Consider the following 25,891-nt stretch of genomic DNA (forward strand, 5'->3'; position numbering starts at 1 on the left):
GACATTTTTGTGCCATACTATGCTATGATATTTTTGATATTTTTATGTCTTACTATACTATGACCTTTTTTGACATTTTTATTCTTTACTACACTATTACATTTTTTGACATTTGTTTGCCTTACTATACTATGACGTTTTTTGACATTATTGTGCCTCACTATAGTATGACATTTTAATGTCTTACTGTACTATGACCTTTTTTGCCATTTTTATGCCTTAGTATACTATGACGTTTTTTTGATATTTTTTTTGCCTTACTATAGTATGACAGTTTTATGTTTTACTATACTATGGCAATTTAATGCCTCACTATACTATGACATTTTTTGACATTTTTGTGCCTTACTATAGTATGACATTTTTTGACATTTTTATGCCTTACTATACTATGACGATTTTATGCCTTACTATACTATGACGTTTTTTGACATTTTTGTGCCATATTCCACTATGACGTTTTTTGACATTTTTGTGCTTTAATATGGTATGACATTTTTTGACATTTTTATGCCTTACTATACTATGACGTTCTTTTGATATTTTTTTGCCTTACTATAGTATGACATTTTTATGTTTTACTATACTATGGCAATTTAATGCTTCACTAAACTATGACGTTTTTTGACATTTTTGTGCCTTACTATACTATGGCGATTTTATGCCTTACTATACTATGACGTTTTTTGACATTTTTATGCCATACTATAGTGTGACGTTTTTTTGATATTTTTTTTTGCCTTACTATAGTATGACATTTTTATGTTTTACTATAGTATGGCAATTTAATGCCTTACTATACTATGACGTTTTTTTGACATTTTTGTGCCTTACTAAAGTATGACATTTTTTGACATTTTTATGCCTTACTATACTATGACATTTACATTGGGTTTTTTTTTTTGGGTTGTTTCGTGATCTTAGTGTTTTGTTGTCGTTTTTTTTTTTTTTGTGCTTCCATAAAGTTTACCAAACAAATTTTTCTTCTGGTGATCAATAAAATTTTCTGATACGACACACTACACTAGGATACTACACAATACAGTACGACACAATGATATGAAATGATGCATTTTGATATAATTCAATGCGATGCGATGCGATGCGATGCGATGCGACACGACAAGACATGACATGACGCGATAAGAAATGATATGATATGATGATACAATACAAAGTAGTTACACATGAGGACATGTTTTTCTTTAAGGATTTATTGGTAAGAGTCCATAAAAAATGAACATTTCTCAGACATTTCCACATTTCCACTTACAGTTATCATGTGAACAACCTGTCAAGGACAAATCAAATAAGGGAAACTGTCACTTTGTTCAGATAATCTTTTACGAAACACTTATGGAAGGTTAATATGTTACTGAATCTATTCTGTACAAAGAATCTTACAAAAAAGAAAATAATGACTTTGAGAGGAGTTAAAAGCTATTTTTCACACTGTGGGTCTAGTGGTAAAGAGTGGACAATGTCACTGCCAGATTGTTGATATTCATTTTTCATGTATGACGCAGGAGTGAGCAGAACATGTTCATCTCCTTGTGTAATAAAACTCTCTCTTCAATGTTTTATTCTTGAATTCCCCAGATATCCCTCTCTCTGTTTGTCTTTATTGTCTCTATCTGTCTCTATGAAAAAGGATTCACTGAATAGCTTGACCTTCACTTATTCTCACATTCTATACAGTATTAGTCCAGTAATTTTCATGCTTATCACAACACTGTGACTGCTACTGTAATTCTCATTCCATTTGAACCCTTTCAAACACAATAACACTCTCTAAAAACATGCTGTAAAAAGTGGAAAAGTCCAATCATAGGAGATTAATTAAGGTTCTGAACGCTCACTGTACATCCATAGGGCCCACCCACAATAAATACAGCAATAGCAAAAGCTTAACAACTAAAAATATACCTTAGACAACACAAAACACTGAAGTGAGGTCTCTGCAGGCTATGGAAGCATGCAGGAGGTATGCTCTGCACTGCAGCTGATAGACAAGAGGAGATAGAGCACAGCACAGTGGGGGATGTTGGGCCTCTGATACATAGCAAAGATGAACTAATGCCACGTATGATTGATGGCGCTTCTGCCAACAAATATGTAGGTGTGTGTGCGTGTCCAAGTGTTTGGCTGAGTGTTTAAAAAAAGGCACCGAGCCCACCCAATCGTGGGAAGAGTCGAGGAGCTCTTTTCTTTTTGGACTCTCCCTCCTTTAGCCACAGTTTCTTCCTTTTCGTGTCCATGTGTCCTACAAAATAAAAGAGCAAACAAACATTACTATTAAACATTTAAATTATTTGGGTTTATAAGCTGTAACTAATGACATTATTAATGTTAATAAATCACTTGCTCTATAGGACAGTTATACGCTGTTAATAAGAACAACTTACGAGCTGCCAGGTTGTGAAAAATCTCTCTGGTAAGAAAGTCATTAAAGAAATATGCTAATTTATTTGCTGGCTGAGAGTTAGATGACACTGCTTTCATCTTTGTATAATAAATACGATGTTACAGCCAAAAGCCATTTAGCCTAGCTTAACACAAAGACTGGAACTGAGGTATACAGTTACTCTGTTTACCCCAAAGATGACAAAAACCGAAAAGTATAAAATAGTTAGTTAGTAATATATTTCTTGTTTTGTCCTGTTTGATTGTACAAATTGCACTGAATGTATACCACAAACCTCTCCAAGTTTGATGTCAGTATTTTCTCTCTTATCTTTAAGAAATTAAAACAAAAAAACAATTTAAACTCAATTTAAAAAAAGAATATTTCCAGGTGAACCTAAGTTTTCTCTCTATACGGTATATGATCCATCCTAAACCCTGAATGCAATTATTCACATCAAGTATTTCCTCACCATGTTCAAACTGCCCTGATTATTCTGACAAATGTGCCATACATCCATTTTAATAAGTTATCAATTCAGTAATTAACTGTGATGTAGATGAACTGCAGCCCTTTTCCACAGGGTTAGAGGTCAACCAGCCCATTCGAGAGTTCTTCTTAGTGAATTTAAGAGCTAAAACGTGTGATACCACGGATAAACACCAGCAGCTTGGCAACCAAAAACTTTTTCTTACAAATGATTTGCAAGATATCTATAAAGCATTAGTAAATGATTCATTAAGGATTAATAAAGGTTTGAGTTACAGCTTGTAACCACTATAGAAAGAGCTCCTCCTTAGAAAGTGGTGCTAATTTTCCTCACATTTAAAATGCTTAGTTTCAGCTGGCAGCATTACTTAGAAAACACACTCTCTGAGGACCCATATTTGAGCAGTTTATGTCATTATCTCAGAGAGAGAATTAGGGCCTTTGTTTGCATCTCAGCAGGAACCATGCACAGTGAAGTTAAAGGTTGCCTCCTTAACTAACGAAGCCGCTATTATAAAACATTCAGCGACTGTGTGTAGCATATATTGGCACAGCTTTTGTGCGCGACTTCCTGACCCTGTGAAGGAAAACAGAGGGTGACCTTTGACCTCTGTTCGTTACTGCGATGTAGAACAGAGCTGCCTAATGAACACCTCTGTCCTCGGTGTTTACATCTGCCAATCAAACCCGCCACTCTTCGTCATCACCCTTTGTGCAGCCATCAGACACAAAAGCAGACAATTAGCTGCGCTTATTAAGACTCTACTCTTTAAAGGAGAGCTGTGTGCTGGTAATTAATCAGCCCTGCAGTGGTGATTGGGCAGACCTCTCGTTAGTCCCAGGCTCTGTAGGCCGTGCTCCTCCTCTTCCTCTGAGGGGTTTTGGGCGGAGTTTCTCAGGTAGCGCTGGTGCTGGTGCAGGCTGAGGCCAGGAAGTGTGTTCTGTCTGCGGCGACGAAAGTCTTCCTCCAAGGGGTCTTCGGCTGCGATGTCTGTGGGTGTGAGCAGAGCAGAGCAGAGTGGGAATGAATCACTACTAAAGCCTGTCTTCCTGCTGTCTGGGTTGATCGCCTGAGGTGTTAAAACCAACATTAAATCTTTCTTTTTTTTTTCTATGTAGCTTCTGTGAATTTCAGCTTTCTGACATGAGATGTGTGGCACAGAAAAAGTAAGCTGAAAGGGAAACATATTACCTTGTGATGCCCTTGGCAGTGTGAATACAATCAGACAGGGGAAAAAAAGAGATGCACACATCTATTACAGCAAGTTGAGCACAAGTGCAAAAAGGTATATTGATGTAACCAACATGAAACAACAAAGATGATATAAAACAAGAAGTTCAAAGACTCCCCAAGGCAATACAGACCCCTCCTTCCTATCAAACACCAACCATATATTTCATTCATATTTCATCTGCCTGACTTTATTGTGATTAGTCATGTAAATAAAATGAGATTTGGTTATTCTTTTCTCTAGGTAATTTACATTTATATTGAATTAGTGGCAGGCAGGGTATGGGGGGTGGGGGTGGGGTTGGGGACTTATTATGCTTTGAGATTACAGGCAGATCTCATCGCCATTGTGTTGTGTAATTAAGGCAGTGGAGAGGAGAAGAAAGGAGGCCAGATGCTCGCCGTGCTGAACCTGGTCCCATTTAGAACAGGATCTGCACCAGCATTTCAAAATCCCTTGCACGGTGCGTAATAGCCTGGCCTTAGACACATCAGAAGTCATTACAGACATGGTGGATTTGTTTGACACATTGGTGTAAAGCTGCAAGTGCCATCTAAACATAAACACACAGTCATCTTAATCATTAATCGTGGCTATACTGAAACACTAGCCTTTATATACTTTCTTTATGTGTACATTGCAGAGGGAGGTGGCTCTCTTTCGATTCTCTCAGGAGGAGCTCAAGGCTGCATGTGCTCAGGCTTTAACCAAGACAAAGACATCACTGGATTTCAATTCTGTTTGAATAGGCATCTTATTACTGCAGGTCATCCATTTTGACCCAAGTCCAATTTCTTTGTCAGGAATGCTTTTCAAGTGTGTTAAGGTCAAAATTGGCTGAGTAATTTTCGCAGCGCGTGGTTTATTTTGTTGGTGAGAATGCTTAAACTTTCAGGTGATTTATGTTATTTTAGCCCTTAGACTTGAATTTCTTTATTTCAAATTAGCTTTTCAAATCGAACACAGCTTCAAAAGCTCTCTGAGGTGACCCTGCAGAGAGAGAGAGAGAAAGAGAGAGAGAGACCAGCTCCCAGTGGACCGACAGAAACAGGACAATTGGTGGCTTTACTCTCATGGCTGCAGCCACTCGTTTTCAATCCAGCTTTTGGGGGGGAAAAAAACAACTAATCCCAAGGTGCATGTGTCTGGTGATCCTATCAGGTGAAGTTAGACTGCTGGATTAAGCCAACCTGTATGTGACTTCAAGGTTGTGTACTTTGTTCCTTTACTCCAGAGGACCAACAATTTGCATCTATTATGGGACCGCTTACCTGGGTGATAAGACGTTGCATAATCCATCATCAGATAATTAATTTCAACAAAAACAATATCAAAGAGCAGTGATGATAATGAGATCTTTTAATGCTCATAAAGGCGCCCTTTTACTTTCTGGATCAAGGACTTAATTTGAAAAGCAGAGTGAACACAGTTGAGTTCCTGGATGCTTTCATTTGCAGCTATTGTCTTGAGAGTGCCTGTCATTTGTCTCCAGGCTAAACAATGCTGTGTGTGTGTCTGTAAAGGCAGTTTGATGCACACTGTCTAGACTGAAATACAAGAACGTGTACACAGGCACAAACACCCGGGTTAACACCCTGAATACACACAGACACAAAATCTGTGTGATGAAAAGAAAAAAGCAGCCTGACTGCAGCAGACTGGATGTTTAGTGGACAACTGAGGAAGCCTAAAATAAATCACTGTTCAGGAGGAGGCTAACCATACATGACAACTACAACTATGGACCAGATTATTTTCAACAGTCCACCCTCGCCTGGTTCAAGGCGTCTGCTGTCGTGCTGATGTGACTCTACTGCTGAGCACAGAGAGATACAGTCTGTTTCCTTGTTCAGACACGGCCAAAAAAACCGGCAGCTTATCTTTGCCATCGCTCATAAAGTGTCCGGTGGCTCCGGGCCGAGATTTTTTTCCTGCTAAAATGTGAAGCAGACGAGGTGGAGAGGGGATTAAAACCGGATGCTGCTTTCTGCCAACAGGACACCATATTTCATAATGTTGCGAAACTCAGAACAGGAAATCACACTATTATGTGTGATGTTGGAATGGATGGACGCAGGAGAACAGGCCACACGACTTCCCATCTCATATTTCTATGAGACAAAGCTCTTCCATGGCCTTTTGAAGAACTACAGAACCAATTTTATCAAATCATAATGAACAAAAAGACTTAAATATGAACATGGATTGAATTCTTTACAGTATCATTTTAGGAAATTCAAGTTTTTTCCCCCCAAAAAAAACAAAACCCACATAAATCATATATGTCACATGTTGCTTCATTTATTCCAGTTATGCCTCTGGTTATGTGATTCCAGCTGGAGACTGTCGTTTGTATACAAACAGTGGCATCTAGTGGCCACATGAGGGTAAAAGGCAGCAATACCTTTTTTCAGTGAAAATCTCAGAATTAATTCAGATCTAATGATTTGACATTTCTTCAACTACTTATTTAACGTTATTTCTTAGGCTATGCATGTCTTTTGAAGCAGTTCCCAACCGGGGGGGGGGGGGGGTAAGGGTCACTCAACCCCGGGGGGAGTGAGAAGATAAATATAGTGGGTTGTGAGATGATTGCCCAGGTAGGAATTTAGAAAAATCATCTAGCGTCTAAAAATTGTGTTTAATCTGAGTGAATCTGAAGTGAGAATCCCTCTTCACTTGGACCTCTCACTTATTGATGTGATTTATGAGGGGTGACAAGGAGAAACGGCTTCATCTGTTCGAAGCTGTTAAAGTAACTTCCCTGTCTCCCTTGCGTTCTAGCACAGAGGTTTTCAAACTGTGAGGTGAGAGTCGAAGGCAGAGCGAGAGAAGTGAGGCAGAGACTCTGTGTGAGGTCAAAGCCACAGCTGTGTGTTGGTGTTATGAAAACGGTTGGTGACTGCGCTATAGTTCGGCCTGCATAGCAGCACAGTCTGGAGATGCCACAGTGACACCTCAATTAAAGGGTAGGTTCACAATTTTTCAAGTCTGTCTTAAAAGAAAAATTAACCCACATTTACACTGAAACAGGATTTCTCCCTAACCTGCTGTCATCACTTAAACTGAAAGAGCATTAGGAAGAGAAATTTTTTTAATGATGGGTATGAACAGAAGTGACTACAGAAGGAAATCAATTCTTTCAATGTATAGATGGACACAAGTCTTAGGACAGACTTTCCACCTTTATTATTTTCGATGCTCATTGTGACTGAATGGCTATAACATTGACTCCCCCTTTTACCTGTAGTTTTTATGTTTTCCTCAATATTAAAGTAATGTTGAGACAGTTGCCTGTACATCCATGGACGCACTGCAAACAGGAATAATAGATAATTTGGTGATGTCAGTTTGCCAAAATGTATAAAAAATATAGGCAAAAAAACGGGACTGAAAATGAGGCAAATAATTATATTATAAGTCACAAATCCAATTATTATTATTATGACTTAAACCCCCCCTCCCTTGAAAAACTATCTGTTTTGGCACGGAACTATATGCTTATCCAGGAGAGGGAGCTATTGCACTATGAACAATAATTTGTCCTTCTGCAGCACTGCTTGTGTTTTCTGCAATTCTTTAATTGCAATCATTGACTCTTGAATTTTATAGCTTACGGGAAATTAGATGTAGATAAAAACACTGAACATTTAACACATTTGTGTAGATCTTAAGATGAGGATCTTATAATTTTTTATAAGATATTGCTGCTTAATTTTTCATTGCTGGTTGGTGTAATAATCCATATCTACAACATCTATCTGTGATGTACTGAGCACATTTTGTCACAAACACATACCTACAGAGAGAGAGAGAGAGAGAGAGAGAGAGAGAGGGGCAGAGTGTACAGGATATGTACGAAACAGAGATTGGCGCAAGGCTGCAGTGTCACCTAGCAACAGGACTGTGCAAGCGTAACCGCCAATTCAATCAGCAATGGTGAAAAAGCAATTGAAGGACAAAGCAAATACAAGCCTAATACTTGAAGACATGGCCTTCACGCCTGATTGACACTATCAACACATGCATAGAGGCTGTATAATTTTGCTTTTATACATGTGGTATTAAATGTTAAGCCTTAACATTTCAGCTTGACTCAACTGAAGGCCTCACCCTGCCCCTTTCTCTCCCTTCAGTTTCCCACTCTTGACTCGTCTCTCACAAAAATATGCGGTGGGTCTTGTGTAAATAAACTAGCCCCGAGCACATTCCTTAAGAAACACACACACACTCTCTTCTCTCTGTACACAGTGACCTTTAAGCCAACTGCAATCACTCACAACTACTCAATTTAGCTTTGAATCGGAGCCTATCATATGTTTGAGACAAAGTGTAGACAAACCCACAGTTTTAATAAACCTCTCCAAGCGAGACATATTTGTATATCACTTTGGATTTTCCCAACAAACACGAGACTGATCTGAACAATATAATTTTGAGTCATTTGTTCGCCTCAATGTCTCCGCAGAGCTCAGGTTCTGTTCAGGGCGTATTCAGAAGAGGTGCATTATCAGCACTTATACAAGCCCATAAAATCGTCCATAAGGGAGGGGCAAAGAGAGAAATGAAGAAACAGGAGGAAGAGCAAATGAATCCTAGAAGTGGGTGTTGTTTCATTCTCACCTGGTCTGTAAAGGTGAAGCATACCTACCACACAGGAGACGATAATAAAACAAAATACCTAACGGTTTGAAGATAGAGGCGTATCTTTGCTGAAAACAGTGATTATTTCCACATGATCTCTCAGATAAATGATGTATGGGATTATTTTAGTGTGGGAAAACACAGCACATTACCAGTGCACTATCATCAGCGACCAAGCCCTAACGTGAGTCAACTATGAATGAAACTGAGACATTAGTGGGTTAAAATAATGCACACGGTGAGTTGTATGATGGGTGAGTGTACAGAAGCAGGCACTGTGGTTTCACTTTATTGCGATTGTGTGAAGCAGTTTTAAAATGTGATCAGGCACAAGCACACACCTCATACTTCCAGGAAGAGTGAGACGATAAGAAGCAGAACACCACACAGACACCAGGTGACTGCAGCAGCATTTCCACAACGTCAAACTCAACTTTATTGACCAAATCTGAACTCTTTATTTTTGTTTTTCTCTTTCTTTGTACAAATAATGAAAAGTCTCCTGTCCGTCTAGTAACAGTGTAAGGTGTTGCGTGGTTCATGGTTTGCTGACACAGTTACAGTGAAACTACAAAGCAGCGTCCTGGAATCAGCAATCATGCAAAAACAAACAAACTGTGGTATTCTCAAATACACAAACAAATGTAAAAGTAAGAAAAATGCACATTCTTATAATTAATTTATTAATAATCTATGTCATTCATATTACACACGCATGAACATGGTAATAGCTAACAGGTTAGCAAGGTGAAGTTTAAGTTAAAGACATTAGGGCTCAGTGGTTAAGCTTTTGTCATTCACTTGTTAAACTGGTCAAATGAAAAAAAAGCAAAAATGACATGCAAAAGTCCAAACATACAGCATCTTGTTTTCCTGCTACAACAAGAAAGACAATATCCACCTCAAAAGGAAAATATATATACATGTATATATATGCATTTATATATAGCACATACCCAGCGTTGTGCATATGGCAGAAGGAAAAATACAATTCAATTATTGTAGTAAACAAAAACACAAATCCCAGCAAGATGGTCCCCCCAGAATAATGGAATAAATACAAATATACAAATACTGTGAACATCTCTCTTGCCTCTCTTTCAGCTAAGCTAAAATGAGAAAATTGTTCATTGGGAATGAGAAGCAGAAGGACAGAGAGAGGAGAGACCAACCACCGGTAACAAACATTGTCACTGGGCGAGTTTTTTTTTTTTTTTTTTTTTTTTTTCCCCCAAGGTGTGAAAACTGTATGTTGATCAAATCTTGTGGCTCGATAATTACTTGTTATCCAGTCTTAGGAGCTGCTCCTTACCATTTACTGTTAGAGATTTTAACTGACCATCCTCTTCCACTTCGACTCGCTCTTGGCCGTTCTCCACAATCCTGTAACAAAAAAGCAAAAAGGAAAAACATAAAAGGGCATTTAGAGAGTTAGGCTAATAAAGATGTCTGGTAAAAGCTGGCGAGTTAGAAGTTTAGGTACCGTTTTGTAGTTATTTTTCTGCCGTTGATGAACTTGGTTGAGGTCGACACAGATCTGAAATTACCCATTCCTCCTCCACCGCCGCCAAAAGATGAAGAAGAGAAAGAGGTAATACCTCCTACACCCATGTCCCCGAATGAGCTAAAACCTGTGTAAGAGCAAAAAACTTTTTTAAACTTACTTTTAAAATTCGAAAAGCATCATAAAATTCTTGATGAATCCAGCATCTTATCAATGTAATGACATTTGTTTCGATTTCTACGCACCTGAATCGAACCCTGAGAAACCAGGCCCGAATGCTGGGAAGCTCCCAAAACCAAAGAGCGGGCCGCCCATTCTGTTCCGGCTTGCGCCCCTCTGGCGACTGCGACCACCTCCGAAGAAATCATCAAAAGGGTCATCAGCTGAGAAGGGAATCATAAAGCATGATTTGATGATTTGTGAATGGGAAACTAGTTATCCAAAAACAGCTTTTAAGTTTAATGTTTTTTTGAAGAAAAACTGAAAAAAAATATGTTAAATTATTGGGGTTTTTTTTGGCTACTTGGCAGCAGCAAAGATGGGCCTTCAACATAATACTGACATATTATTACTTTTAAGTTGCTATGGTGACTACTTCTACATTAAGCAGTCATTGGATCCATTGTTTAAAATAATACTCATTGTGGCCACTTTAAGGCCGATTCCAGATTCCAAAAGATTTCAGTACCTGATATAAAAAAAAATTTTTTAAAAAAACTGTGGTGAATTAATGAGCATCAGTTTATAATTTCTGGAACAATTTTAACCCTAAACCGTCAAAGTGCCCACCACTAATTCTCATCCTAAAGCCCTGTGGACATGCTACTAATTGCGCGCTGCCAATCTGGGTCACCCCAGCAGGATAAGGCTGGATCACTGGCACCATTTGCTGAAAGAAGACTCTTCCTTCAACCTTGAATGTACCGAGGCAGCAACAAGAAAGATTTGCTTGTTCTCTCTGACAGAAAGCTTAAAATAAAAGTATCCCCTGACCACTGTCGTAACTGCATTACTGTCCATTTACCTAGAAGAACACATTAGAGAAGACAGCTGGGCTCTTACAAAGCTGTCAGTAAGACAGCAGACATCAGAGGAAGAAAGAGAGGAATGAAAGCACAGAGAAATGCTGTTTAAACATTTGAATTCTGCTTTCATTCTCATGGACATGATCAGTGTACACAAAGAGATAGTTCTGAAGAAAAGTGAAGGCATTCTCAAAGAAAAAGCAAAGCACTCTTTTGCTTATGTACTCTAAACTTTAAAAAGACCTGTCAAACATAAAGAACGAGATTAAATCAGTGAAGAATGTGCCACGCCTGTGTAGCGCTGCACAGGGCGTAATAGCACAGGATTCATTAAAATGACAGTGTCAGTGGATTTTCACAATGTCCATGTTCGCCATGAGCCCAGGGAGATATTGTTGAGATATTATCTCACATTTCTGCAGTACATCTACAAAAAGAGTGTAAAAGGGAGTCTGCTGATATCTGCTTCTAGTCTACTTCTTTACATGTTCATTTTAGAATGAGTGTGCGCTGATCTTGGCGGACAACTACGCCTTCGTCATCGTGTGAATCTGTATTTGTCTCAACAGCACACCCACCACCCCCCCACCCCCACCAGTCTGCTGGATGCTCTAGGTGGGTGAGTGACTGATCCACAGGACCAGCTGCTGCTGGACAGTCAGGACTGGAGGCTGGATGGGATTGTAACAACATATTTAAACTCTCGCTCTCTCTGTGTCTGCCATCTTAAGGAAATGAGAAATGGTCATAGGGAAAGAAAATGGTTCTTTGAGCAAACACACTTAATATAGAATAGAAATAAACTTGATAAAATGGACACAGTCCTGTTGCCTACCAATTAAGCATGATAAAGGTTGTCCACAGTCAAAATAGAACTTGAACTTTGCTCTTCTGTGCGACAGTGCAGACAGCTTTATGGTTTGACTTTTTATAAACGGTTCATGTTTACTGAAAAGAGTAAACAGCGACAGCTGTGCTCCCCCACTTTATCTTATCCATGTAAACAAATACAGTAGCCTAATACATGTTAGTGTCATAAAGGCAGATTATAAAAGCAGTCTGATAAAAAGATGTGTTCTCAACTTTTTCTACAAGTTCTCATTTGTAAGCATGTGTAATAGCTCAATACTGGTAACAGTTTTTCCAACAAGTCTATGTTGCATGGCCATGCTTGAGAGCTTGAATCGTATCATGTTTTACATGTGCTCACACACACACACACACACACTTGGCATTATTACATCTGCTTTTGTTTTAATACGGAAGCTATTTTTGAAAGCATTCCAGTTGAGTGATGTAGACGCTCAAATTCATCCTCTGCCTGCGTCTGAACTCCATATTTAGAGCTACACAGGGTGAACTACACATGCCTTCCAATCAGCCTTCTGCTGAACCCAGACAACCCAGGACAGGCGCTAAAACTCCTATTACTACAGTATACTTAATACAACTATTGACACTTCTGAGACAATCAGCTGTTCAGCACTACAAGACGAGGCCATTACAACAGATGAGAAACCAACAGTGCGATACATTAGGCAACAGTACAAAAGTTCTCTCGGCAAATCTAATCAAGGGTTGTATTACAACCAAAAAGCTACTAGAAAAGAAAAAAAAAAAAAAAAGCGCACACATTTCTCTGAGAAAAATATGGAACAAAACGGTTGAAACAACATGCAGCTGAACTACAACTGACCTGAGGTACGCTAATGTTCTAGCTCTTTTTTAACTTTCTCTTTTAATATAATGCACTGACACATCAGGTGAACCTTTCAGTGACTGAAAAACAAAACACCATACACTGTAATTATCCAGCCACTTTTTAACTGATTATAAAGGATAATAAGAATAAGAACAGCATTTTTAAAAAAGTTGGAATAAATTAATAGTCTAAAACCTGGTTAATACATGAAGGATACATAATGAAGTTGAGGTTGACATCCAGCAGAGATACCCAGCATCTTCCAAAGTATGACATTTAGTGGCAGTTGACCCCCTGAGGTGAACAGTGCTTAGTGTATTGGAGATGCACATTACAGCACTGCAGGGGATTAGCACCAGGCTTTGCAGAAGGTTTTCTGGGTACTTACGCTCCATCTTCCACATTTTCTACACAGCAGGAGCTGCTAGCTCCTAGCTAACAGGGAAACTAATTATGAAACTGAAATAACAATGTATTACATACATAAAACTGAGGCCTACAGGATGTACTCCTCCTCTCTCCGTCTCCCTTGAGTATTCCCAGGCCATCCATGTATATTTTTGACCAGATAAAATTATCAAGTTAATAATAGCCATCACATACGCCCCACTCTTATGACACTATTCAATCCCTCTCTCTTCCTACTCTGGGAAAATAAGAAATCCCATCAGTTGCCTTGCCAGAAATTAAATGGACTTACCAAACAATTCTGCAAATGGATCTCTGCCACCAAAGAATTCCCTGAAAACGTCCTCAGGATTACGGAATGTGAAGCTGCCGCCACCAAAGTGATCATAATGGCCTCCTGTAAAACATGAAGCAACAATAAAGCTCATAAACTATGGATTAAAGGCAGGATTACACACACTGCTATCATAACAGGTCATAAAAAAAAGAACACCAATGCAATACCAGGCTATTTGTAGTAAATTTAAATAAATAGATGCTCACGTGTTACTATTGGTGCCTAAATTACTTTCAGAACAATGTAAGAACCTGCCACTACGAAACAGCACATCTACAGAGACTTTTGCAGTCTCCTTATTGGCATTAACTACTGAAATCTTAGCAGCCACTGGCACAGATATAAATGTTATTTTGAAAGTCATCTCCTTACCTCCTCCTCCTCCTCCTCCTCCTCCTCCTGAAAGGCCTTCTTTGCCATATCGGTCATAAATATTCCTCTTGTTTTCTGTGGTGGGAAGAGTATGGCTTCAGATAAGATTGAGAGATACATAAAACGGACCAGTTCCCCCCTTGCGAGTCCTCCCCTGTTGTATTATAAACCTCAGTTAGGGTCACAAGGTGTCTTCACCCTGCAAATAATATGTTAACATCAACCCAACAGTCCCTTTTAATTTTTATTTTCAGTGACAAATTATAGTAGGCAGTAGTACATAACTTTGAGAGATTGCAGTGTGCTATTAGAGGGCTTGTTATGTGTTTGTAAAAGGTGTCTTACACAATGTTAAACTTAAAGATCAAGTTATATATGATAAAAAATCTTCTGATTTTATCCACACTTAAAGTACTGGAATTTATTAAGGAAAATGCAAGACAGAAAGATTCATGATGAATGAAAATTGTTATGAATAATTTAGAAATAGTCTTAAAATGCAACAAAATGTCAATTGTAACTTGTGTAATTTAACAATTTATGGAACCTCCAACTAATTTCAGCTGATACACGCCACATAACATTTTAATATTCCTTTCAAACCTAGAAAATGTCAATATTTCTACATTACATCCAACAGATACATAATTATATAATTTATATTATTTTTACAATTCATTTAATGTTTCAGCTTGACTGTCTGCTGTGAACATTTCAAACTGGACAGCTGTATAAAAAAATAAAATAAAATAAAACAACCTGTTAACCATCAGCAGCTGAACTCATTTACAGACTAAACTGAAAGAGATGTACACATTCAAGCATAAACAATCCTGACAATGTGGAGTCTAAATGCTGAAAGTACCTGTATCTTGTGACTGGGTCTGTGCTATATAACTGTGTGATAAAATGTTACAGGCTTCTGCTGTGCTCTCAAACCTACCAGACACTCTGCTGTCATATTTAAGCCGTTGTGCTCATTCACTCAAGAAAAACAGAAATATGATATACTAAGATGTTAGCATGCTGTTTTACAAATTTGATGCATGATAAATGTTTAAGCTATCAGCAGGAATGAGTTATTGAAAACTGTTGTATCCTAAGGTTGGCCTTACTGTCTTGAATGAGCCTAATAAACTGGACCAGGATCAAGCTCTTTCATAAAAGCCAACTTGGAGTAAGTCAAGTCTTCCAACATTTCATTGTGGATTATGAAACCTCTCGATCTTTCAAATGTGACAATTTGCAGCCTTTCATTCTCTTAAATGACAGAAAACTGAATATCTTTAGTCTTTAGACTGATGTTTGGACAAAACTAACAATCTGAAGATGGGAATCTTGGCTCTGGAAACTAGTGATGAACATTTTGTTTACCAAACAATTCATCAAGAAAACAATCCTTCGATTAAATCAATGTCTTAAAATCTCTACGCCTTTATTTAGATAATGGAAGTGCAGTCTCATCGTTTCTTAACAGCAGGAGATGACAACAGACAAAAGTCAGCTTCCATATTTAAGGTGCCAAAGACAAGACATGCTTTTTTTTTTTTTTTTTTTTACATAATAAAAACTATTTCAAATAGAGCACTTAAGAGAATCAGTTGTCACATTAATGTATGCAGTGCTCAACATGACTATATAACATAATTCCTCTCTCTCTGCAGAAAATCTTACCATCTGAGAGCACTTCATATGCCTCTGACAGCTCTTTGAACTTTTTCTCTGCTTCCTCCTTGTTGTCTGGGTTCTTGTCTGGATGCCACTTCAATGCCAATTTTCTGTAACTGGAGCATAAATACCACAAAGTATAAATATGAGCTGACATAAAAAATAAGAGACAAGCACACAGTGTATGCTGCATAGATATGCCAAGGACAAACAGTTAGGTCTTAATACAGAGATACAAGGTGTGTGTATGCATGTACACTAAACATCTCCAATCAGAAACAGATATCCATATGCATGTCTTTTTATTAGTGTGGCAAGCGTGACTACACCAAACCCACAGACAGTGCACACTACTCTATACACACACTGTTCTTCTCCCCACCCAAGCAGAAATAACAAAGACAGCGTGAACTCTATTGACGTGAAATGTAGGCCTTGCACAGCGGCTTACGCTGCATCAGCTGTTTGTTTCTAAGCCCAGCAGCAGCACCGGCAGCAGACACACAGATTCTGTGGATGAGACTAGGGAGTGAAAGTCCGCCAGCGAAAAAAGGCTGCACAATCCAGGGATTCACCCGGTTATGGATTTACGGTGAATAGTCTTTGTAGTCTGTGTCTTTGTTGTAATCTGGGACATTATCTGGCTGTCTAAAGCCCGGTCAATGGTCAACCAGCCAGACTAAGTTAAACAATGTGGCATAGTTGATAATCGTGTAACATATCAGTTTTTGTGGTCTTTGTAGTCTGAAGCCTGTGTTCAACAGTGAAGGCAGGCACTGCTTGAAGCTACATGCTAACATCAGCATGTTTTTGAGGTCAATATCAATAATAATATTTGAGTTAAAAAAAACAAAAAAAAAGACAGACAAAGACATATCTGTCAATATTCATTTTCTTTACACAACCCATGACAAAAGGACATTTTACAGTTGAAATATAAACTTGTTACTACTCTTTGGTGGAGAAACTACTAATGGTGACCCTGTTTACTTTTTCTGAACTTCAATTCCTTGTCATTTATCTTAATTTAGCAAGGTTAGGATGCTAACATTTGCTAATTAGCACAAGTACGCTTGAGGCTGATGGGAATGTCATTAGTTTTGCCGGTATTTGTTGATAAATCATAGTATTGGACAAATTCAAATTTTGAACTGACAATGGCGTTAGATGAAATGTTATGGGATCACCGAAGGTACTACAATTCATCCTGAGGGGAACATGAATGTTTGCACAAATTTCATGAGACATTGTTATCCCTAGGGCTACACTGCTAACATGGCTAATAATTCAATCAGAGATCAAGACGAGAGAGCTGGGGTGACAGGGTAGAGATAAGACTTATTGATTAGTGATAGTCTAGATAACATTTGACTTTGGCAGCAAGCGACTGAGTGCATAGAGATAGCAGACTCTTAGCATTTGCTACCTTTCTTCTTTCTATGCTGGATTCTTGGAAAATTGGATATCCCATCATTTGTTGATTGAATCAGCATAAATCAGTAATAATCAATGGTTTTCACCACTCTCACATGCTTCTACTTTACATAGTGATGTTCTGCATTACCCAAAATAACTTTTAATGTCCTCAGGAGCACTTGCCTAATTTCAAACAGGCGTTGCTATCCTTAACATTTAAATAGACACTTCAGAAACTCTTCTCTTGTCCAAAAAAAAACAAAAAGTGCTAATGAGAAACCTGTGAGGAAAGGTAATTAACTGGAACTGGCCTGTTCTGTGGTTGTACCGTGAGTGGTGGGTGAGCATAGGGGGAAAGTATTTGACAGCAGCAAGGTTACAGGAAGAAGAGTGGAAACTTTCTGCATTGCAGTCTCTCTGCTCTCTTGTTCCTTGTGTCAGTTTGTACAGCCAGAGGTGGATATAATTAACCTATTAAACCAACATTCAACAACAACACCGGGGGAAAATGGGGCAGAAAACACTCAGGGGCACTTACGCCTTTTTGATGTCGTCTTGCGTTGCATTTTTGTGGACTCCTAATATCTGGTAGTATTCCACCATGGCTCTGTCTGTGTGTGTGTGTGTGTTTGTCGGTGCTGTCTTGAGCGAGGGTCCTCAAGTTGCCTCTGTGGAAAGAAAGTTAAGTTCTGTTAAGACATGTTTGCCTGGAGAGATAAAGCCCAACAAACTTCGACTGAGTGTAACCATGTGTGACGGGGACGATATCTCCCTTCCACACCAGAGGGCTAAATTTGTAAAGGGGAAGGAGAGGGCAATGGCATTAAACAGGGTGGCAATACCCAACAATGTAATCAACTGAACTGAAATAGAGATGCAAGGGGGGAGGACAGCTAAGCTAATACAAGCCAAGCAAAATTACATAATAAGTGGGTGATCATCCCTCACCCTGAGGTTAAAAGACAGAAAATGTGAATCATGTTTTGCTTTTGAATTTTGAATATAGCTATAAAGACCATGAAGTATTCTTTTAAATGATCTAATGCTGAAGTTATGAAGCCCAGACTCTCAAAAACAAGACAGAACAAGTCTGATGAAAAAATGTCAGAAGATATTCAAGTAGTCTGGTTTTAGCCCCAGATATTTCCAATACTACAGCACACAAAGAATAACCTTCACCAACATATTATCATCAAAGTCATCTGCTCAAAACCTCTCCTGCACGCTGCACCTAACTGGCTTGCCGTGTAATAAAAACAACTTCTAACATATTGAATCTTGATCTGGTGGCAGATACAAAGAAATATCAAACAACTAAAAGCTTTATTGGATTCAGAGAGGTTAACAACCTCCAAATATCATGTATATATGTGGGACCTTTTTTTACATGTTCCGTCTTTTAAAACCAGTCAGCTGGAAATGTCTGCCAGAGGCACCATTTTTAAACCAGGCATAACCCAACCACTCCTCATCAGATATGCCGGAGACAGTTGTCGTTTTAGTCAACAAATTCCGCGGTTACCAGCTAGTGATGAGAAGCTTGCTTTACATGTGTTTGAAATCAGGGACCAATTGTTTTAAAAATGACTAAGAATTTCAAGTGGTAAACCTGCCTGTGTTATGACTGTTTAATATTAGAATATTAGCCTTTTTTAATATCTTACCTGAAGCTATCAAATCTGTACCTCTATGACAGAATGTGGAATATGTTAGGAGATAAACCCCCGGAGATTCTCTGTTTACACCAAATCTGATAAATCACACCTAAAGTTGGCACACCTAAATAGCTTCTGGATTTCCTTCCACACATTGACATTAAATAACCAAATACCTCTTAGACGGACAAAAATCATTCATCAGACTGCACAAGGCCAAAAAAAAAAAAAAAAAAAACCAATGAAGAAAATGTCAAGACAACCCAAAACTGATCATTAATTATCAAGGGATATCTTAGTTATCATATGAAAAATGATAAACAAACCAGTGAGGAGTACTTACACTGGGAGTCCACTGTGTCCTGTTTGTTTGCTATTTATAACCTGTGGCCTTTGCAGTTAGATTGTGTTTGTGTGTGTTATGAGCATGTGGGGGGTTGGGGGTGTTTGGCACATGGAAGTGCCAGTGAATGACTCCTGGTTGGGACATGGCACAGACTTCATTATCCACACCCTCTTTTTGTGTTCAGGTCCCCATTCTACTGATTTGAAAAATCTTTTTCAGCATTACTGTTATAAACTCCCTCTCTCCATATATCCTCATGTGAACCACAATTTAAATATAAAGAGGTTTGACCCATTTTCCACAGGGTTTTTCTAAAAACCAGCCCAATATCTTGACTCATCATTTAAATGTATCGTCTTTTATCCCCCTCACCTCAGCCATTACTGATCCACTCACCCGTCACCAGTTCCCTGCAGCAGTTGAGATTTAATGGACACTGGTGCCTGCTAGAAATGTGGCTACTCCAGGTTCTGTGCAGTGTGTGTGTGAATGTATGTATGTGTATCCATGCATGTATGTGCAGATTTATGCCCTGAGGTAGCATTACACAGCACAGCTAACCCAGATCTGATGGATTTCGGCTCTGCTCAGCGTGAACCATGCTACAGAGTGAGAAACAGATGTGGGTCAGTCAATCGCACAGTTGCCGCAGTGAACCAGAGGTGACGGCTGCACTTGTTGTCTGCTCACAAAAAGAAGTAGTCAATTATTATATTTTCCATTTTCCTGAAATTTACACTGGTAGAAGTCAATTGAAAAGCTGTTATTAAATTAAGTTAACAAAGACATAGACAGCAAAAAAAAAAAAAAAACTGTATTTGACTATTTTACTATTATTTGGTCAATGGATTTTTGCTGTGCAGCAATCCCTGACCGATCTGTAACTTAATGACTTCATACATTTTTTAGCAAATTGACTGTGGGAACATCTGTTCCCATAAACTTGTGGACATTTAGTGTTTCTCCCAAGTCTATTTTTAAGAGGAAGTTACAGTATTAATTTATTAGTGTCTTGATTCGTTGAGACTAAAGAGCTGGTGATTAAAGAGCCAGCAGGTCAGGATTATCTGGCTTTCTCTGTCTAATATGATGGTAATTTGAATACACCTTTAAAGTTTCAGCTGTTGGACTGTTTTCTGTTTAACTGAGAAAACTGTAAAATAAATGATAATCGTTAGTTGCAGACCAAGTATATAAATAGGTCTTTTCAGGAGGTAAGAAAAATCCTTAAACTGAAAGCCAGTTAGGATCAATATTAGAGCAGTGTATCAGACTGTGGTGTTGAGGACAGAGCTGATTCTCAAAGCAATTCTCTAAATTTAGTGGTTGCTCTTGAATCTGACCCTGACCCTGAAGTATGGACACAAGCTCACACACAATGAATGTGACTGCACGTAATAAGCAGCCAAAATGAAACCTCTCCACAGGGCAGATGGCCTTATTCTCCAGTAAGTGATGAGGTGAAGACCTCATTGATGAGCTGCTTCTCCTGTGTTTTACAGGAGCTGAGCTGAAGTGGTTTGGATTTTTGACAACAATCTCAAACCCAACACCTAACCCTCTGACAGGTGTACTGAGCATGACTGGCTGCAAGGATAGCTCAGGGCCGCATTTTTGTAAAGACAACATTTCCCAGCTTGCTTTGAAATTAGGGATTTCCCAAGAGCAACAGGATACGACTCCAAAATCGATGGCTAGATGAAGGAGGGATTATTGAAGAAGGCTGCCAAAGGGAAAGTTTATGAGGGATCGTAGAGGTAGTGCTCATGGGCTCAGGAGCCTGCATTTAGAGGAAGTCAACAGCAAAGGTCTGAGCTCAGTGCTCAGAATTTTCATGAAGAACTGACTCGAATCTACACAGGATTTTGGCGCAAACACTTCTAGACAAATTGAGCAGTGGGAGATTACAACAACATCTGTTCCATGTTTTTTCAGCTGTGCTGCAGCGGTGTGCCAAATGAGATTTCTCTTGAAGGGGCAATGTTGTGTAACAGTAGATAAATGAGTCTAAAAGTCAAATTCTTGCACTGGTGAATCACAAAGAAACAAGAGGAAAGCAGGAATGAAAAGATATTAGGCTATTTTATGTAGAACCTACTATTTGGACTGTCATTTTGAAAGTTTTATGAGTTATTTGGCACTTACATTAATTAATTTGGTCAATTTTGAGTCATAGTGTATGAATAATTAATAATCATTTGGGTAAATTCCATTGAAGTGCATCAATATTTGACTTCAAGCTCGAAAGAACAAGTTAGAACAAGTTTTCACACACATACAAATCACATTAGACCAAAGGATCTATCATAATGTGAAAACACATCATATAAGAGTACTGAGGCTGCATTTAACAAGAATGTTACAGTAAAATTTGGTCAGAAAACTTTACTGGAAATCAAATGATTATAAATAGTAACTAGAAATTAAAAACACAAATACATCAGAAATACGTTAAACTTCAAAAAGAAAAATTAGTCAAAAAAAAAACCACAGAATTGTGGACTTTTTGTACTGCAATTTGTAGATTCATATCTATCAACATACCGTATATAACTTACTATACCAATGCCGTGATAAGTCAATATTGACTATACAACATCAGACTGCTGATATTCTAACTACTGGTCACTATGTAGAATTATATCATCCCATTAAAGAGAGATGTGATACAGGTTAGTTTAAATAATGCAGAGGTATTCAGCAGCTATCACAGTATCACACATCTAAATAGCTCATTTTGATGTGGGACTACTGTAGGTTAAGCGTGCACTGAGTGGTTATATTATTGAAGAGAAAATAGACAAATATAGAAATAATAATGGAAATCGGATAAGACTGAAATTCACTGTAAACTCGGTGTAATGGGACACAGGTCAGGACTGGAGGTCGGAAGTGTGACTGGAATTTCCCTAACACTGCCACATGTTGAAACTGCACACTTACTGTAACCAATGTTATGCTCACATCTTAGCCTCATAAAGATACATCTGTCTTGTAAAAAGCTTGAACAATTTCCAACTGCACACAACTTCCAAATTAATTACCAGGAGAGCAGCTCTAGGTTTTATCTGTTGATTAAAGTCTATGATTAGACTTCAGTGTTTCTGTTTCTGCTCCTATCTTTGACAGCAAGGTGCTCCTGAAAAACAAATGGTGATCGTCCAAGATTGCAAATTAGATCCTTTTTGTTTTATGCCCAATTTTCCTCTGCAGACTTCATATTTTTAGAATAATTACCTGCAAACCCAGCCTCATCCCGTTACAAACTGAACAGTGAGTACACAGTCGCCCTCACTGTGACTGCAATCAAAAAATGTAGCTGGAGTAGGTCTGTCAGTGTCAAAGAACATTCAAACACCACTACACATCCGACATTAACAAGACAAGAGCACCGGACAAAACAGGCTCTCAGCAGCTAGAAACCACCACCAAACACAAATCACAGCTGACAGAGCATAACAGCTAAACACAACACAATAATAAGCGTGTACCTTACCTGAAATGATTCATAGCAACAAGTGAAGTGTTTGTGCTTTAAACACTACAGAGTGTGCACATTATAGGCAGCTCATTTCAGTTTTCTCTTCACTTTCCACTAGTGAAAACACGTTCTAAGAGGCCATCGTCCCAAGAAGATCTCATTTACTCTAAACAGCAGTGACCATTTTCTCCGTGGTTAGCGAAAGCATTCACAAAATTAAGTGTGTGGGATATAAAAGATATAAAATCCAGGGGGACATTTGTTAGAACTGATCTGCCTCTTTAGAAAAAAAAACAAAACAAAAAAAACCTGCTTTTTTAAATGGAAATTGGTAAAACTGCCAAAGAACTCTGCATATGTTCAGGCTATATTGAAGAGATTTGATGACTTAAAGGAACATAATATGTAGAGCTGACTATAGCACAGGGAATAGTCATTATCTATATGGGTTCATTTTCACTTACTAGCAAACACATGGAAACAGGCTCAATAGTGTAGTCCAAGTCCAATCTCAGTAAATAAAACAATTATCTCATTATCTTTTAATGTCATTACCCCGATAAGATAATTGAACAACGGAAGCTTGTAGTTACGAAAGTACTGGAATTTCGAAACCTAACTACAATCCATCAAGCTGTCTAAACCCTGGTTTAGAACATGAAATCTCCAAAAGTTCCCAACAATCAAACTATTGTGTCTACACTTCCAACACCAAAACAAGCACTTGGCTCACTGGACTATGTTGTTGGCACTGTAATATCGTCTGATTTGCCAAGACCTCATGCAGATCGGATTATCCACAAGTTGAAGCTGGGTAATTTATTTTCCAAAAGTGGCCAAACTGGTTAGTTTCAAAGATGAAGCGACAAAATGAATATCAGAACTTTGTCTGGTACTTAAAAGTAGTTAGGCAGGAAACACTGCCTTGCTGACATTCCCTTTGGTAAATGCCAGTAAATTGTTTCCTGAAGTACATGTAAACTACACATGTTGTATTACACTATCCAATTAACTGGTCATTTCTCAAGTAAAAATACTAAACTTTGCTTGTTACAGCCCCAATTCTTCATAGACTAACAATTATTTTCGGCATCAAATAATCTGTAATTACTTTTGCGATTAATCACCTAAAATGTCAAAAAGTACTGATGTTCTCAGATTGCTTGATAAATTACTTAATCAGTGATCAAAATTATTTTAACTAACTAATTAAAAAGTGTTGTTGTTGTTTGCTGCTACTGAGCCAGTAAATGAAGCATTATTTTCTGTAATTTATGACACAAACAAATACAACAAGTGTTGAATTTAATCCTTGAAGTACTTCCTCTCGCCCAGGCCTCTGTAACCAGGGACAACAGTTCATGAAAACAAACTCTAGTCTAACCTGAGGAAAGTGTAGAGTGAAAAAATGTTTTCTTCCTCTGTAGATCATGTTTCTGCACTTTCTGACAGCTAACATCAACAGACCGATCAAACATCACAAGTGTTGCACTAACTTGAGAAAACACAGCAGTCCGATCAGATTAAGGGAAACTTCCAGAAAGTCTTACAGCCGAATGAACATTTTTGACATACTGCATGAGGATATTAATAAAATAGCAATAGGGTTACATAACAAGCGAAAAGACCTCTAAAAATAGTGATGTCGTAACTTTAATATTTGACTGGTGGTCTCGTGTTGCCTTTACTATTTATGTTTTGAATGGTGACAGAAACATATAGCTACAACAACAGTTATGGTAGGATGTCAATTTTACCCACCAAAAGCTTGACGAATATTCTCATTATTGCCAGAAACCCTACAGTATTTGAAAGGGTTTGAAGCTAACATTGTTAGCTGTTGCTATATTATCATTATTTGGGTTTGGATAGCTAAAGCCAGGCAAACGCACGGAGCTCCACTCATAATTTGAAACGTTTGAGGCTAGCTTGGCGTTAGCGCCTACTTCACGCAGTCCTCAACACTGACTCTCAGACAAAGATGAAATCTACATCTGTGGTAAAATAATAAGAGTATTTCATATGTGATACCGGGCGATAGCGTGGGGGACATCAGGTAGCGACACCACAGCATCCCCACAAGTACTTGAGTCTATGCGACGGTAAACACGGTCAACGCGCTTCCAGCAAATTGAAGCCGCATCGACACATACAACACTTACATTTATACTAATTCAGGTAGTGCTCACCTGTTCAAAGGAAATGTCCGCTCCAGGTGCCTCTCTCTTGCTGCTCTCCACCACTTGTCTTCGCCTTAGTGCAGAAGCTGTACGTTAACTGCAGTTGATGGTGGCGGTGTGTCCACCGATATCAACCAGCACATCGTGTTGCTGCTACTTTCAGGGACTGTCGGACATCAGAGAGAACAACGTACTCAAGTACTCTAGGTTTTATACAAAAATGAAATAAAAAAGTTGTTTGAGAGTCAGTGGGCTGTGGTGGATACACTCAAAGGATAAACCTTGTAATATTCTGTTTATTTTTTATGTTAAGAGAGTTGGAACTGAATTGATAGAAGTATTTTTTTTCAAGACTTTCAAGACTCTTTATCTTATTTGCGAGATGATTCAGTTACAATTAGAAATAAGTATTAAAATACGGCAATTAAAATGTGGCAAACATCAAGACACATCAAGCCAAACATCTAGCACTGAGCACTGCTATAGGCCTGCTATAGGCCTGTTGTTCACCTGGCAGTAAAGATGCAGTTTAGGGGCCCTAAATTAGAGGAGTTCTTTGTGCTTGTTAAATTCTTGTATCAGTCCATACACTAAGCATACTAAACTCTCACTTTTCTGCATTAGCTGCTCCCCAACTTTCCTCTGTTTAATATTACTGACCAGTTTGATTTCCTTCACTTTTTGTGAATAAATAAATTCTAGCACAGCATAGTAAGGATGAGTCTGGTCAATGATGACACAAATACATAATTCAAGGTCGTGTTGAAATCATAACCACCAATAACATCTGTCACACATTGGACTCTTCAGAAGTTAACTCTTGTCAAGTCGCATCTAAGACTTCTTTGGACCGATGAAAAAGATTTTTACGAGAGGTACTTGAAAGCACCATGTCTTTGAGTGTCGACAGCAGCGCTTTCACTGACCTGCTCACACATCCATGGTGACACTCAGCACACCCTGTAACCTGAGGACAGATCACTGCCTTTGCTGTTCATATGTGCGTTTTACATAACTACAGACACAAA

The 25,891-nt window shown here is 38.5% G+C and overlaps 1 protein-coding gene across 1 annotated transcript; it reads right to left on the minus strand.

The window, feature by feature from the left end:
* Nucleotides 1-1,196: 1,196 nt before the first annotated feature.
* dnajb6b (DnaJ heat shock protein family (Hsp40) member B6b) lies at nucleotides 1,197-25,027 on the minus strand. Its single transcript, XM_087177639.1, has 10 exons — nucleotides 24,873-25,027; nucleotides 17,740-17,869; nucleotides 15,792-15,901; nucleotides 14,120-14,192; nucleotides 13,701-13,801; nucleotides 10,519-10,656; nucleotides 10,253-10,400; nucleotides 10,082-10,152; nucleotides 3,720-3,884; nucleotides 1,197-2,263 (listed from the first exon to the last, which is right to left on the minus strand). The coding sequence occupies exons 2-10, from the start codon at nucleotides 17,802-17,804 to the stop codon at nucleotides 2,154-2,156; spliced, it is 981 nt and encodes a 326-aa protein (XP_087033765.1). The 5' UTR covers nucleotides 17,805-17,869; nucleotides 24,873-25,027; the 3' UTR covers nucleotides 1,197-2,153.
* Nucleotides 25,028-25,891: the final 864 nt, after the last annotated feature.

Source organism: Seriola lalandi, unplaced genomic scaffold (assembly GCF_002814215.2).
Source record: "Seriola lalandi dorsalis isolate HSWRI2012SDOR001 ecotype SW California unplaced genomic scaffold, Sedor1 jcf7180002054616, whole genome shotgun sequence".
In the NCBI taxonomy this organism is placed as follows: domain Eukaryota; kingdom Metazoa; phylum Chordata; class Actinopteri; order Carangiformes; family Carangidae; genus Seriola; species Seriola lalandi.

What these genes read in the sequence shown, in the direction of transcription:
- dnajb6b (XM_087177639.1), bottom strand. Translation starts at nt 17,804, where the DNA reads ATGGTGGAATACTACCAGATATTAGGAGTCCACAAAAATGCAACGCAA. An exon ending in ATATGAAGTGCTCTCAGATG is followed by an intron (nt 14,193 to 15,791) that starts GTAAGATTTTCT and finishes TTCCCACCACAG; the next exon opens with AAAACAAGAGGAATATTTAT. An exon ending in TCCATTTGCAGAATTGTTTG is followed by an intron (nt 10,657 to 13,700) that starts GTAAGTCCATTT and finishes TTCCCTTCTCAG; the next exon opens with CTGATGACCCTTTTGATGAT.